Here is a 16,520-nt window from a genome sequence, read left to right as displayed (position 1 = left end):
TAACCAAAGTATTCTTTTCATTAAGACCCAAAAGAATCATACCAACTTGTGGAAAATGGGCATCTGATGACCCCTTTAACTCAAACTTGATCCTCTTCTGGTGTCAGTCTTGACTTAGACACAATGTTTTCTGATCTCAGTCTTGACTCAGATTCAACCCCCTTTTGATCTTAGTCTAGACTCAGACTTGATTTCTTCTAGTCTCGGCCTTGACTCAGACTTGACACTTTACTGGTCTCAGTCTTAAATCAGACTCAAATCTCTTCTGGTCTCGGTCTTTACTAAGACTAAACTCTCTTCTAATCTTAGTCTTAACTCGAATTTGATCCTTTTCTGGTCTCAGTCCTGACTTAGACTTGACCCTCTTCTGATCTCAGTCTTGATTCAGACTCAATCCTCTTCTGGTCTTGAATCAGATGTAACCCTCTTTTGATCTCAGTCTTGATTCAGACTCAACCATCTTCTGGGTCTTGAATCAGACTCAATCCTCTTCTGATCTCGGTCTTGACCCCCCCTTCTGGTCTCAGTCTTGACTCAGACTTGATCTCTTCTGGTTTCGCTCTTGACTCAAACCCGACCCTGTTCAAATGAGCTGGTTTCAATTACACCACCGCAAATTACCTGCTGAAATTCCAAGCAGCCCCTAATATTTGTATTTTTTCTCTGTTGTTTTGCCTTTCTGTTGCTATCCGTAAGACTTGTAGGTCAGATCCATGAGTGACTGAGGCTCAGTGTTTGATAAACCTCCATCTCCATGGTGACTTGTTAAGCAATAGCAGTAAAACTTATCTCACTGTTTAGCAGAACCCACACCCGTCTGTACCCTTCCACCCAGTCCCTGCCCTCTGGCTGCCAACTCTCAAGAGCTACGCCAGCAACCGATATATTAAACCCCCAGACACATAAAAACACACAAATCTCTGGGCTCATTTGCTGTTTTTTTTGTAAAGTCATTGAGCAACTCTATTCCTGCTTGATGTGAAGTGGCTGCCCTACAAAAATTGAATAGAGGCCTAACGTGACATTACTAAAGTTGCTGGGTGATTTATAAGACACGGGGGACATATATTGTGCCATTACAACAATCTGCCTATCTCTTGCTTCTTTCAAATGTCCAGGCGTGTTACAAGCTTTGAATTTTGAATACACAGGTTTTGTCCAGATGTTCATTTTAACAAATTATTTCAGTTTTTAAATCTTATTTATATCCCTTTTAGACGCTTGTATCCATAGCGATAGTGGAAACACTGTGCAGGCTACATTCAGACTTACAGTATGTTGCCAGCATAAGCACCAAAACTCAACAAGTCAGGCCTTGGGTCCAACAACTTCACAGCTATTTGATAACTGAAAGAATATAATTTGTACAGGTCTGAATGTACCTGTAGTGCCCGTCCAGTCCAGGTGTGAGGTGGCACGTGCCTCCATTAACACACGGCAGGCTGATGCAGGCGTTAATGGGGATCTCACAGTTATGACCCTGAGGAAAGAGAAAGCCTGTGAGCACGGATGAGGAAAGAAAGAGCTCAGGTTTTAACATGCCTGACCCTACATACTGGGAACAATGGTCACAATCAGATGGATACTTTCAAAGGTGAAGAAGTTAAAGGAATAAAAAGCCATCATCTACAGTATTACATGAGTTCTGAGTAAAATGTCAACTTAAATGTTAACTGCAATTTACCTTTCAAACAGGGTTAACGAGTGGACATTAAAGGCAATGATTAGTGGTGCTTTCTATGGTTATTATTGTTGCTCATACTTATAATTAGGAATCGGTTTTAATCCTTTAACCTTTAACTACCATCCAGAACACCCTAGCAACCACACAGCAACATAATAAAAACACTCAGAACATATTAACTGCATAGCCTATCCAGCAGCATTGTGGTGGCTAGTTTTGCACAGACAAGCACTACTCACATTTTCCTCAGCAAATGTAAAAATCTTGTTTGTTTACTACTTCTATATCCAGGCCCAGAGCCGAGTTTATTTTAATATCATGGTTTATGGAAGATGTATGTCGTGTCCTGATCCTTTTACACTCTGGGGCTGTAACTCCGTGACTAACACTCTCCATTTCAATTTCAGACAAAGGCTTTTGCCACTGATATGCCTGTTTCCTCTGCTCTCCTCAAAGGGCCCATATGTCTGTTTTCTTTCTCTCAGCCCCTCTGTTTTTTTTTCTTTTTCTCATCCCATGTTTGACTTAATTCAGTACTCTTGAACATTCTAATTAATCTTCACTTACTTCGAGGACAGACGTGCACCTGCAACTGACCTTGAGAGCTGCGGTTTTAATTAAAAGACAGCTCATTGGTTCTGTCTTGTAGAGGGCAAAGGGTTAAGCTCTTATCTGTTCTTCAACAGAACAACACTGACAGGAATCCCATAACCAAACAAAAGGGTAATGATTGCACGCTGCATCCAGGACACACACACACATCGCAAAGCACTTTTTGTGCAAAACCGAGTCTGTTTGATGTCAAACTTTGGTTCGCTTGGGTTTTTGACCGGTTTTCGGATGTGCATCAGCAATCTGCAACCCTCTCTGTTTGAAATGAATGTCTAAAGTTCGGTTCATGAAGAAATCTGTTCTGACTCATGAAAGTGAACTGCTATTGATGCCGCATAATTTACATTTTTGTACGCTCCCGCCTGGTCACACTTATCATTTCTCATAGCTGCTTGTCTCAGAATAAATTTCCCTCGAAGAGCAGCTCACATTCTTCACATCTCTTGGAATGCATTTGCCAACAGCCCAAGACTCCACCGCCAAGGTCGCTCTTCTGAGCATGTATCCACTACACAAACAACGGCAAGTACAAAAGGAACTAATCAAGAAACTTCAGAGACAGCAAGTTCAGCTCGGGAAGATGGATGATGAGGCTCTCTTGCATGTAATGATGCACATAACTCATAGGAATATTCTGTACACACGTGCAGGAGGACAGGAAAGACGCTAGCCGAGGATATGCTGTGTGTAGGGTGGTAGATGTTCACTCACCTTGTAGCCAAAAGGGCAGGTGCAGTGGTAGGAGCCCATGACATCACTCACACATGTGCCGTTGTTCTGACAGGGAGTCGCCAGACAGGGGGCGCACTTGGACATCAGATTCAAATCTGCTGGACCTGAAACACACAACACGAAATGTGAAGTATAAATGTGTGGATGAGAAAGGGAACAAGAGGGGAATGGAGGTGGCATTAAGGTCAACATGAAAAAAACCTGGGGCCTGTTTCATAAAACAAGTTTACCAAATAAGCCAGGTTTATTTTAGTTAGTCTGACTTATTGTCAGTTGATTTGATTCAAAATAAGTCAGACTAACTGAAATAAGCCTGGCTTATTTGGTAAACTTGTTTTATGAAACAGGCCCCTGGTCATATTTACTTGCGAAACAATAAATATGTTCATGTTATCACTAGAAAAAATAAAACCTTTTACCAAAATATATGAACTTGTCTCTTCCACTGAAGCAGTATTTATGTACTGTAATAATATGCATTTATTATTTTGAATTAGCTTTTATTTTCCAGTTTTCATGTAATTTTAGTTTAAGTTTTAAAAATAATATAAATATAAATATTTCTATTTAGCTTTATATGATCTCAATTTTAGGTTTTACTTATTTAATTTTTTTCAGTTCAAGGAAACATTTTTAATTCTTGTTCATAAAGTTTTTTTTATCTAATATTTATATTTTATTTAATTTTATCTTAGTTAATGAAAACATCACTTAATTGACAACTTAACAGTTTTAAGCTGCAGTTAATGATAACAACACTGCTCTTTTTGGATAACATTATGGATGGCATTTTTTTCAAACCGTCACTTTCAACCTGACTCCATGTAATGTCCACTTTTCATGATCCAACCAGTTCTGATTGAATAAAATCAAGTCATATCCTACAGTTCCTCTTCAGGAACTCGAGCTGCATCAGAAGACGCTTTGGGGAATGCCTACAGCGTAACCGGCTCTGAATACCAATGAAATCTGTCCAATGGCTGGGAGGGACGTCACGGGCGAGGTGACATAATGACCAGCTGGTATAAAAGCATGTGCGGTGAAACCGGCGTCAGCTTTCTGTCATTCAGCTAGTGCTCTGTGTTTCTGTCAGTCTTATTTACTGTTGTCTGTCTTTAGCTATGTCTAAGAAGAGCCAGTTTAAGGCTTGGAATATGGGAGAAGCGCAATACAGCTTGTGTGTGTTTGGCGTTCCCCGCGGCGCTGCCCCGCTTCCGCTGAGGCGGAGCGAGGACGGCGCTCGTGGGGTTCGCATCGGGATCTGATGGAGGGATCGGAGACGAGCGAGTCTCTATCTCCATCCTCACCAGTCAGATCCCATGACCGCTCCTCGAGTTCGGAAGCCCGCCTTGCGGTTACTTCCCCTCGGGCAGCGGCATCGGCGTTTCTCGTGTCTTCCTCCGAGGAGGTTGACATGGGAAGCGTCGAGCATGTTGCACCCACTCTGTCACCCCAATATGAGGAGCTTGTGGAGTGGCTTGTCGAACCGCAGAGAGGGTTAGACGAGCGTTTTCTGCGGTTTCAGACTCACCTCCACATCGGAGCCTGCCTTTTTTTCCCTGACCTCCACACTGAGATGTTGAGGTCGTAGGGAAAACAATTCGGCCCGCCTCTTCGTCCCCTCATTCGAGTACTACGGTAATGTGATGGGGACGAGTGAGTGCGGTTACAGAGCGATGCCGCGTGTGGAACAGACGCTTGCGAGCTATCTGTCCCCTGACGCTGCGCCGTCTCTGAAGGCAAGGGGTACGCGGCAGCAGGTCAGGCTGGCTTATGTCTGCACACCATGGTGGTGTTACGGGCATGCCAGGTTGACCTGCTCAAGGAGTTGGATGAGGGCGAGGGATTTAATGCGGAGGACATCCGTGAACTCCGCAAAACCGCTGATTTGTTTCTCCGCGCCACCAGGGAGAGCGTCAAGGCGATCTGTGGCAGCCCTGGAAAAAACGAGAGGGAACTCCTTCTGGCCTTTTTTGGTTCGGGAGGCAGGTGGCGGCGTTCCAGCGGTTTCTCCCTCGCCGCTCTCTAGCTCACGGGGCTGCTGGCCGAGAGCAGCCCCTGCCGCGTGCTGGCTCCTCGTATAGGCAAGCTCACCCCCGCTGGAGCGGGTCGGTGCGGTAAGAAGGGTACGCGGTCAAGGACCTCCCAGCCAAGCAGGCGAAGCCCTGATGTGAGTGGGATCAGGGCTTATGAGGGTAGCCCCCGCTGGAGTAGAGCGGCGATTGCTGCAGCACACAGCCGGTACTTCATAGTTCCAAGGAGGATGGAGGATTGCATCCCATTTTAGATCTGCATCAATTGAACCGCTCAGTCTGCAACACTGAAGTTCAAGATGCTCAGGTAAGTATCTCAGATCAAGTCCGAGGACTGGTTTGACACGTAGATCTAAAAGATGCATACTTCCATGTCTCCATCCTTCCCACTCACAGGAAGTTCCTGAGGTTTGCTTTCGGGGGCAAAGCTTACCAATATCGGGTACTTCCCTTCGGCCTAGCACTCTCACCCCGCACTTTTACGAGTGTGTGGGTGCCGCGTTAGCTCTCCGCTGCGGCTACGGGGCGTTCGCATTCTTAATTACATCGACTATTGGTTGATTCTCGCTCTATCAGAGCGGAGGGCGGCTCAACATTGAGGTGTTGTTCTCGCTCACTTAAAAGTGTTGGGGTTAAGACTGAACCCCAAGAAAAGTGTGCTTTCTCCATTACAGAGAACCACTTATCTGGGGATGGTGGGGATTCGACCATGGTGCAGGCACGTATGTCTCCTGCTCGGATCGAGTCAATCCTCACGAAAGTCAGGAGGGTGAAAGAAGGCCAGTCACTCACTGTCAAGCAGTTTCAGATACTGCTGGGTCTGGTGGCAGCTGCGTCCAACGTGATACCTATTGGCCTGCTGTCCTGCTGTACATGAGACCCCTACAGTGGTGGCTCAAGACCAAGGGGTTCTCCTTGGTCTTTATCATCACTTCGCATGATAAAGGTCACGCGGCGATGCCTACGTGCCTTAGACATGTGGAGACAACCTTGGCTCTTGTCCCAGGGCCCGGTGTTGGGAGCTCCGTGTCGTCGCGTACGCTAGTGACGGACGCATCCTTCACCGGTTGGGGAGCGGTCATAAGTGGCCACCCTGCCGAAGGTCTGTGGAGGGGTCATCATCTCGCTTGGCACGTGCTCAGGCTCGAGATGCTGGCCGTGTTTTAGGCTCTGAAATACTTTCTCCCAGACCTAAGAGGTTGCCATGTGTTAGTTCACACCGACAACACATCGGTGGTCTCTTATAGCAACCACCAAGGAGGTCTGCGGTTCGCGCCCCCTGTACAGGTTGGCGCACCAGATCCTTGTGTGGGCTATGAGGACGAGCTCTCCTGGTTGGTCGAGCTGGCATTGCTCCCCTCAACTTTGAGGGTCACCTTTGAGCATGCCGCTCCCTTCTGAGCGTCTGAGTTCCCTCTCATGCTGAGAGTTAAGTGCTCCGCTCTCCAGAGCTCTGCCTTGGTAGAGCTAGCATTGCTCCCCTCACTATAGAGGGTCACCTATGAGCATGCTGCTCCCTCCCGGCTCTCCTGTTGGTCGATCTGGCACTGTTCCCCTCAACTTAGATGCTCAGAAGAGAGCGGCATGCTCAAAGTGACCCTCTGAGTTAGCATCTCAATGTGGGAGCAGACACCCTGTCGAGGCAGGGGCTGTAATCCGGGGAATGGATGCTTCACACCGATGTGATGAAGCAGATTTGGAGAATGTTTGGCCAGGCTCAGGTGGACCTCTTCGCCACTCAGACAGCGCAATGTCCCCTCTGGTACTCTCTACATCATCCAGCTCCGAGAGGCTTCATCTGTACGCCTTTACCCCGATTGTTCTGCTCCCCGGAGTTCTGGAGAGAGTGCGCCGGGACGGACTCCGGCTGCTATTAGTAGCCCCGTTCTGGCCGGGCCGAGTATGGTTCTCGGACCTGATTTCCCTCCTCGACGGCTCTCCATAGGAGATTCCAGTCAGGAGGGATCTCCTCTCACAGGCAGGAGGCACCTTGTGCATCCCCGCCCGGAGTTGTGGAAGCTGTGGGTGTGGCCCCTGAGGGGGCACGGCTCGTAGCTTCTGGTCCCTCAACCGAGGTTGTTGAGACCATTTCTCCAATCCAGAGCTCCCTCTATGAGGAGACTGTACGCCCTGAAGTGGAGACTCTTCACTTCATGGTGCGGAGATCGCCAGCACGACCCAGTTAACTGCCCGGTTGGTACAGTGCTGGAGTTCCTGCAGGCTCGACTCTCCGCAGGGTTAGCCCACTCCACCTTGAAGGTTTTTGTGGCGGCAATTTCGGCCTACCACACCCTTCTTGGTGGACAGTCAGTGGGCAGACACCCGCTAGTTACACGTTTCCTCCGTGGTGCACTGAGGATAAGGCCTCCAGTACGGTCCTGGCCCCCCCCCCCTTGGGACTTGGCTGTGGTATTGATGGCCTCTGTAGGCTTCCATTCGAGCCTACAGAGGAGATCTCAGATCGCCCTGAAGTTCCTTCGGTCACGCCACAGCCTGTCGTACTGCAGGCCTTTAGTCCTCCTCCCTTTCGGGAGCCTGACCAGCAAAAGCTAAATTGTATGTGTCCAGTGTGACCAGTGTGTCTGACGTCCACAGAGCTGACATGTGGAGAAGGGCGGACCAGTTGCTTGTTTGCTACGGTCTCCCTAAGAGAGGTCTTCCTGCTTCCAAGCAGACCCTCAGTCGGTGGATTGTGGATGCCATTCAGATGGCCTTTGAGTCTCCTGACCTCCCCTCGCCGATGGGAGTCAGAGCTCATTCCACGAGGAGTGTGGCAGCCTCCAGGCCTTTCTTGCAGGTGTCCCTATCTAGGACATCTGCAACGCTGCGGGATGGTCTATGCCCCTGACCTTGTCAGGTTTTATGGCCTAGACATACGAGCCACTCCAGGTTTTTCCGTTCTCTCGCCCTAGCTGTGCTCCGTATGGATACACACAGGGCAGGGACTTGGAAGTCTGGTGCCGTGGGTATCTCGTTCCCCAAAGCGTCTCCTGATGCAGCTCGAGTTCCTGAAGAGGAACGTCTTAGGTTACGTATGTAACCCCAGTTCCTCGAAGGAACGAGATGCTGCATCGCGAGGCCACACTTCCGGCATCTCTGCAAGCGCTTGCTTCATTCTAGAAGCTGACGCCGGTTTCACCGCACATGCTTTTATACCAGCTGGTCATTACGTCACCTCGCCCGTGACGTCCCTCCCAGCCATTGGACAGATTTCATTGGTATTCAGAGCCGGTTATGCTGTAGGCATTCCCCAAAGCGTCTCCTGACGCAGCTTCTCGTTCCTTCGAGGAACTGGGGTTACATACGTAACCTAAGACGTTTTTTTTTCTCCTCAAATATCTTGTTTCATTCTAAAATATAATTAATTTATCATGAAAATGCAATTTATCATGAAATTGCAAATGCATAACTTACATACTCTCAGAAAAAAAGGTACTAAACTGGGGTGGTACCCTTTCAAAAGGTACAATAAGGTACAAAGATGTACTTTTAGCTTTTGTACCTTAAGATACTGCCCCAGTGACAGCTTTGTACCTTATTTCTTTGTATGCTTATTTTTTGGAAGTTTCCTTTTTGGAGACTTTTTACTGATAGAAACAACAGAAAAAGGGCAGGATATTATTTAGGGAGAGAAAGAGAGCAGAAATTGACTCAGGACATGGTGCAGACAAAAATTAAATCTGCGTCTCCCACATGAGCACCATGGCTCAATGTGTCTGGAGCAGATGTGTTAACCAGCAGAAGAGAAGACAGACTCACCCTTGCACTGGAATTGACTGAGAGGGGTGGTAAGCAGCAGTCGGTCCGCCATGTCAGGAGGTCCAGTGCAGCGTGCGATGCCAGGCTCTTTAAACCCAGCCTTCACCCACTGAGACAACCAGCGCAGCTCACAGTCACAGTACAGGGGGTTCGCACCTAGAGCCCTGGATGACAGGAACCAGGTGTTAAACTTTATTTGAAAGCATAAATGCATTGAAATGTCAGTATGATTCGTTAGTCTAGTGTATTTTCCCTTGTGAGTTCAACTCTTCATTACAAAGCCAACTTCTTCGGTTACTACAGACATCCCAAGTGCACTTCCTTCAATTCAAAAGGCCCTTTATTCCTCAATGGGGATTTTTTTTTTCTGACCGTTCTTTTCAATGAGGAAACAAGGAGCTACAGTAGCCCTGCTCCAAACGGGAAAAGGAACTACAGCCAGAGAGGAAAAAAACAGCACCACCATAAGCCTCCATAATAGATGCCTTTTAGCTGTAATAAAATTTACAAAGATTTCCTGTGCGGCTCGGTCTCCGAACGCGGAGCACAAGGCTGCTCTCTCTCTAGTTTGCACCCGGTAATGAGGTAAAACTTACATTGAGTCTAAAGACCTGAGTTGGTCTCTAAGGCTGAGACTGGGAGTCCGTCATTAATAGAGGCAGAGAGAGCACGCTTTTACACTCACACACACACACACACACACTTACAGATGAGACAGAGATGTCAAGTGGCTGAAGGTTCCCTCCGGAATAGTTGAAAGGTCATTTCCGTGGAGGGTTCTGAAAGAGAAGAATGAAAAGGAAATGAAAAAAAGCATGGAGCTCTGGGAGTTGGTTCCATTGTTGTCCCCACTATAAATTGAGATAGAAAAAGAAAGGGTCGGTCATTCACGGCATTTAGTGCAGATTATAGAAAACCGCTACAGTTTTATGAGACACCGGTGGGAACGGCAGATTTGCATTGAGATGTCATTGTATGCTGTGTCGGTTCTGTTTAATAATTTCTCCTGATGTATTACGGGGGCGCTCGGCCCACACATATACACTCAGACTGCAACCTGAGAACATGATTGGACAGCTACGTGCCCTTGAGGCCCCGTCCACACTGGCCCTGGGGCATTCTGGGAAATTAAAAAGTGACAATGATGACTGCCTGGCAGACTAAGCTTAAAAGGGCCGGAATAAGGTGGGAGTTAACATCTCTGTGCACAGGGTGTTGATAACCTATCCTGCCCAGAGCCACAGAGCACAACATCCAGCTTAATGCAGACAGGATGTTTCTTAAACTATAATCACACATTTCAAACTCACTCATTTATATGTCTCCTTATGATTACAAGAGTGAATATACATGCATATCAGAATTTTTTATCCATGGAAATGTTTTTTTTTTCTTCTTCCCACCACATCTCAAACCGCCAAATAAATATGTGATGGAAATTATATTTTCAATAGAAACGTTGACTTACTAAGGCTAATTTCATATTTGAGTATCATAAATACATGAACAATATTTTTCCCATTTTTTTCATAAGATAAAGTTGACAGAATTATAGCACAATCAAAAAAGATTTTGTTCATAAGTGATATTTACGTTGATTTTTCTATACTAAGAAACAGCTAAAGAGGAACATACACTACCATTCAAATCTGAAAAAAGACTGTTTCAAATAAATAATTTTTAATGATCTGTTTTACTAAACATTACGGTTTCCATAACTTCCCAATGTTTTGAACAGTACGGTAATTTTAGCATAATACATATTAAAATGATTAATGCTTATTTTACACTCTGTTTAGACTATTATGCTTTTAAATTATCTTAACAAAGTAATATTTTAATGGATTTTCATACACTGAAAAAATAGGTTTAGAAACAACAACCCCCCCCCCCCCCCCCAAAAAAAACCCACTGACTTAAACACAAATTTTTGAGTAGACAAACTAAAATAGCATTTATTTATTTATTTGAATTCCAATAATCTTTGCTTTAATTTACAACTTCAATTTTTTTTTTTTACAGTGTAGTTTGACTTTGAGTCTGTAAGTAGTCTGGTAAGTAACACAAATAAATGATGAAGGCATGGTAATAAGTTTCCAAGACCATTTTAATGTGACTTTCATATAACCAAAAGATGAAAAGTTTACCCATGAGACTTTAAGTGCTCTTAAAATCTATTGCTTTGTTCCTTCAGAACTTGCTTATGCTGTGAACACGCTGTTCTAAAGCAGCTTTGTTCAGGCAGTAATCTCCTGAAGTTAAGTTCATAAGGCAGGTTATTAGGATCTCACAGAGGTGTTGTGGTGCATGGGGAGTGTGTGTGTGTGTGTGTGAGAGAGAGAGATTGATGTGACTGTGCAGCAGATCGCTGCTTCATCAGGTAAAAAACAAAAGGGAGTCTTACAGCAGGCGGAGAGAACGCAAGCCATCAAATGCATGAACCGGGACACAGCGAATTTGATTATAGCTCAGGATACTGCAGAGGAAGAGAGAGCGAATATGAGTGAGACACAGAGACAAAGAAACAGTCATTTAATGTCAACAATTCTGCCAAATTTTTTGGCAGTAGTAATCACATTCACATGACTGCACTGACAAACACATATGTTGACACAGAAACTGTTTGATTGTTGGATTACGGTGTTACTTACAGGGTGGCAAGCTGCGTCATGTTGTTGAAGGTGAGAGGAGCAAGAAGACTGATGCTGTTATTACTGAGGTCTCTGCAGAGGAAACACACACAAACACACAGCAGATTCAATTACATACCCTCAGAACAACGTCTACAACATGCCTTCAAAATCTGAAGCCGGTTTACTCTTAGAAAAGAGATTTAATCGCAGTTACTTTCATCCTGGTTAGATAAAGGTTGTTAAGCATAAAAACGAAACCGTACACTGCAAAAAATATCCTGCTTAATTTATGCAAAAAAAAAAAAAAAGGCAGTTGAGGTTGCCAGAAACTCACTCAGTTATAATGTTTGAGGGATTATGAGATGGCATGTTGGAGACTATATTTTACAACTTATTATATTTCCTTAAGTTGTTATACCAAGATATAAAAAAGCACCAAAATTTGCTTTGTACCTTAAAAAATGTGCAGATAATTATCATCTAAGTACACATGCCACAATATAAAGTCACACGATGAATCAGAGTTCATCATAAGTAGCTTGTCCATAAAATATGGCCAATTTCTATATATAAACGGTGCATATGGTCATATAAACAAAGAAAAAAGCAGCATCAGGGTAACACACATCATGGCACTAAAAAAAATTAATAAACGTGAACTAAATGCTTAAAATTTAACAAAACACCCTCATGTACACTGCCGACAAACACAATTGAGAAGAAACCAAATTATTTCAATAAAATAAAATGTTTTTTCACTGTAAATTACACATTAATTCATAGCTTTTACTTGCAAAAGTCATTAATTTAACAGTATTTTACAATAAAATTACATAAAATGCAATGTTTACAATTTTCACCATACAGTATATGCTAAAGTAACTTACAGTTAAACAATTAACGGGTTTTTACTGTCACATTTTTATTGTCTTTTTTGTTAACATTACAAACTTTTGTGTGTGCATACAGGTGCTTTATTTTTTAATAAAATTGTTAAATTCCTACAGCTTCAGAAATGAAAAAAAATAATGTTGTATGCTTAAAACATACATACAATTGAATGCATTTAATGCACAAATAGGTCCCTTAAAGGTAAAAGTGTGTGCCAAATGAATAAATTCAATGAAAAGTGGAGAAATACATACAGAAGTGTCAGTTGTTTCAGATTAGCAAGCTCTTTGGGCACGGAGGTGAGGAGGTTTCCTTCCAAATATCTGAAACGGTAAGAAAAATCCTGTTAACAGGCAAGTTTACAATCCTTAAACAAGCTACAAAGTAAAACCAGATTCATTTTAAATTTCATTTCATGCTTAAAAATCAATTTTACATCAGAAGAAATAGACTTATTACCACAGTGGCTCTAGATGTAGAGAAGTTACATTGAGCTGCCTTACGGTCTATGCTAGGTTTCAGAAAAGAACCGACATGAAGTGTGGCTGCTGGGATTACTTATGTACAAAATGTACTCTTGGGTGAGTTTCATCCTAATTTTGCCACTTTGTGACATTGCTAAAAGGCCGATCTCAGCAGAACGTCAGCAGACCCCGCCACTGCAAGATGACAGGACACAGATAGATAGGGCTTTGATAGGGAACTCATGCTATCAAAGCCATTTGATAATGGGGTCTGTCAGTGAGCAAGAGTATTGTCTTCAATACGACACAGGAGAAGAGATCAGTCCTGCTGGAGTTTTCCTGCACAACCCAAGAACAATTACTGTCCTTCTGCTGAAAAACCGACAGCGACAAGGCAGGATCTTCCTGTTCACCACACTCGCTAATATAACCGCTTGTTATATCAATCTCTTCTTGCCACTTGTTTGCAATCTAGTGATTTCTTTCCTTCTCTTAGTCACTGTCATCTTGTTCTATTGCTTCCCTGTCTCTCCATCTATACCATTTCTCTAAGTATGAGTATGAGCGGCTCTTGTCAAGTTTAATGGCCTGTGTGTCAGCGGTTCTATGAAGGTGCTGTATTCACTCTTCATCTGATTGGTCCATTAGATTATGACTGTTAGAGCTTTGTCATTCCCAATCAATTAATCAATCAGTCTGTCTGATACTGAATCAAATCTCCATTTGCATCCCGAAGGTCATTTGAAACCAATGGTCAAATGAATTACCTTATTTTTTGCTGATTTTAATTAACTAAACTGGCCAAGTGGAAAACAAAAACTGGATGTGACACAGCACCAACCCTTACAGAAACAAAACCCTGTTTTATTGTGGAAATAAACTGTCTAACCTAAACTGAAAAAGATGAAAACATGACAGGAAGAAAGACAAATAAAGGGAGCTGGAAGGAGAAACTCACAGTTCAGTTGTATCTTTAGGGATACCCTTAGGCAGCGAACGCAGCCTGCGGTTACTACAGCGCACCACCGTGTCCGAGCATGTGCAGGAATCGGGACAGCGAGGGGCCGACGGCAGACAGACATTCTCTTCTATACCTGAGAGAGAAAAACATGCATATTTTATGCTCCTTTACATCATGCAAGAGAAAAATGTAATATGTGTTGCTAACAGATCTAATATAGAAACTCATCAATTCTTTAAAAGGAAGTAATGGAGGATGGAGAAAAAGAGAGAGAGAACGGAAGAAAGAGCACAGGTGCTTCGTGCACTGAATTGCATTGAAAATAGCCCATTCTCCAGCGTGTGGGTCTCCAAACACGGATATCATTATTACAGCGCACGCTTGCGAACTGATACAGTGCACAGGAGTTTAAAATCAGCAGCTAAATATTGCTTTTGGCCTCGCTCGCTCCACATTTCCTGCAAGCAATACTTGTCTCCTTCTGAGCTGCTTTCATCCAAGCACTGTAAGATGCTATCTGTAAAAAGCTGAATTACCCTGCAGATTAAAAAGAAACAGCAAATTAAGCCATTAATGGGAGGTAATGGAGACTGAGATATGCTCCAACAATAACACACAGACCGAGTCTGGAAGGAGAACGCTGGATCTGGATGTGCCTGCAAACCAAGAAGAGCCAAAGGGGCTAGTATTACAATGACTGGACTCTTTCAAACGACCAAAAAAATCTTCCCGTAAATCAATTTAGCTTGAGTTTGTTACTCTAACTGTAATTGCAGAGCACTGAAATAGCTGGATGTTGTGGTGGTGAGTCCCGCTCTAGGAGGAAGAAACGAACGGAATAACAACACATGAGCCCTGACAGACAGCTTCTTCTAACTAATGGACCTCAAGCCAGGGCGATTTCTCTCACTTTCAACCTCTTTATTTCAAAGTGCTTCGGCCGTCTACAGCTGAACGGGCTCTCATAACACCATATTCCCCGAAGCAGCGAAAGAGCTGTTTCTACCCAAAACACCCCGGCTTTGACAGGGAGGCCTTCTGAAACGCAGGACCACGGCCAGACAGAAGCCAAACCGCAGTTTCTTTTTCTCCGTTAAACTTTATGTCAGTCTCGAGAGGTTCTGTTTTTCCCCGTCTTTATGGACACCAGTTCTTCCCTATAAAAACCAGAGTGGGAGAAGATAATGTTGAGGCCTCCATGCTCAACGTTTAATTTGTCCTCGTGCCGCCCTCTCGGTACGGCCTTGTGGGAAGCTGGCCGGGTGTGATTTAGCCTGACGCTGGGAAGCAGGGAGAGGGGGATGAAGGTGTGGGAAATCTGAGGAGATGGAGTGGAGAGAGAGCCTCAGTCTGGAAGGAGGCGACGCAGCGGCCTGATCTAAGCAGCGTGATTTCATGGGAACTGGAGATGGATGTGGTGTGGATGGCATAGGCTACAAGGCAAATACTAGCTGAGGTCTGCAAACCCTTATTCAGCATCCTGACGGTGCACCTCTGGTTCAACTTCATAAAAGAGTGTATATAAACAGGCCAGTGTGGACATAAAGGAGTTGAAGAGTATGAGAGAGAATCAACATTGTACATTGACATGGAAGTATAGACTGGAATCTATCTATCTATCTGTCTATCTGTCTGTCTGTCTGTCTGTCTGTATATATAGTTGATATAATATTATATAGTATAATAGTATACAGTTTATAGACATACATACTAATATATATATATATATATATATATATATACAGTCGTGGTCAGAATTATTGGCACCCTTGGTAAATATGATCAAAGAAGGCTCTGAAAATTTATCTGCATTGTTAATCGTTTTGATCTTTTTTTTTTTTTTTTAAATCACAAAAATCTAACCTTTCATTGGATAATAAGAGTTTAAAATGGGAGGAAATATCATTATGAACTAAATGTTTTTCTCTTATACACATATTAACGACACCCTTTTATTCAATACTTTTTGAAACCTCCATTTGCCAGTTTAACAGCTCTAAATGTTCTCCTATAATGCCTGATGAGGTTAGAGAACACCTGACAAGAGATCAGAGACCATTCCTTCATCCAGAATCACTCCAGATCCTTCAGATTCACAGCTCCATGATGGTGCTTCTTCTCTTCAGTTCACCTCACTCATTTTCTACAGGGTTCAGGTCAGAGGTCTGGAATGGCCAGCAGAAGCTTGGTTTTGTGCTCAGTGACCCATTTTTGTGTTGTTTTTGAGAGTTGTGTTTGGATTATTGTACGGTTGGAAGATTCAAACATGGCCCATTATAAGATTTCTAATAGAGTCAGTCACTTATTGATTTTTTATCTGCTGGTATTTGATAGAATCTATAATGCCATGTATCTAAAGATGTCCAGGACCTCCAGCAGAAATATAGGCCCACAACATCAGAAATACAGCAGTATATTTCATTGTTCACATGGGGTACTTTTTATCCCTGTGTTCACCAAACCCATCTTGAGTGTTTGCTGCTAAAAAGCTTATTTTCTAGTTTCATCTGACCATAGAAGCCAGTCCCATTTGAAGTTCCAGTCGTGTCTGATAACTGAATATGCTGGAGTTTGAAACCTTTTCTTGAAACCTTCCCAAATAACATATGTGATGTAGGTGCTGTTTGACATTTTTTTAAAGGTTTTCTGACCCCGAGACTCAACTATTTTCTGCAATTCTCCAGCTGTGGTCCTTAGAGAGTTTTTAGCCACTCAAACTCTCCTCCTCACCGTGCATTAGGACGATATAGA

General features: G+C 43.7%; 1 protein-coding gene across 1 annotated transcript in view; it reads right to left on the bottom strand.

Moving 5' to 3' along the window:
• The window catches only part of LOC306883389 (slit homolog 3 protein-like), a 189,739-nt gene that overhangs the window by 25,453 nt on the left and 147,766 nt on the right, over window positions 1–16,520 (bottom strand). The window contains exons 20-27 of the mRNA XM_079438596.1: window positions 13,767–13,902; window positions 12,599–12,667; window positions 11,472–11,543; window positions 11,225–11,296; window positions 9,528–9,599; window positions 8,821–8,984; window positions 3,008–3,132; window positions 1,383–1,480 (exon numbers count right to left, since the gene is read on the bottom strand). Coding sequence (XP_079294722.1) covers window positions 1,383–1,480; window positions 3,008–3,132; window positions 8,821–8,984; window positions 9,528–9,599; window positions 11,225–11,296; window positions 11,472–11,543; window positions 12,599–12,667; window positions 13,767–13,902 — 808 coding nt within the window. The remainder of the gene's footprint in view (window positions 1–1,382; window positions 1,481–3,007; window positions 3,133–8,820; window positions 8,985–9,527; window positions 9,600–11,224; window positions 11,297–11,471; window positions 11,544–12,598; window positions 12,668–13,766; window positions 13,903–16,520) is intronic.

This window comes from Barbus barbus (genome assembly GCF_936440315.1).
Source record: "Barbus barbus genome assembly, chromosome: 17".
In the NCBI taxonomy this organism is placed as follows: domain Eukaryota; kingdom Metazoa; phylum Chordata; class Actinopteri; order Cypriniformes; family Cyprinidae; genus Barbus; species Barbus barbus.
This window is presented reverse-complemented; position numbering and strand designations above follow the sequence as displayed.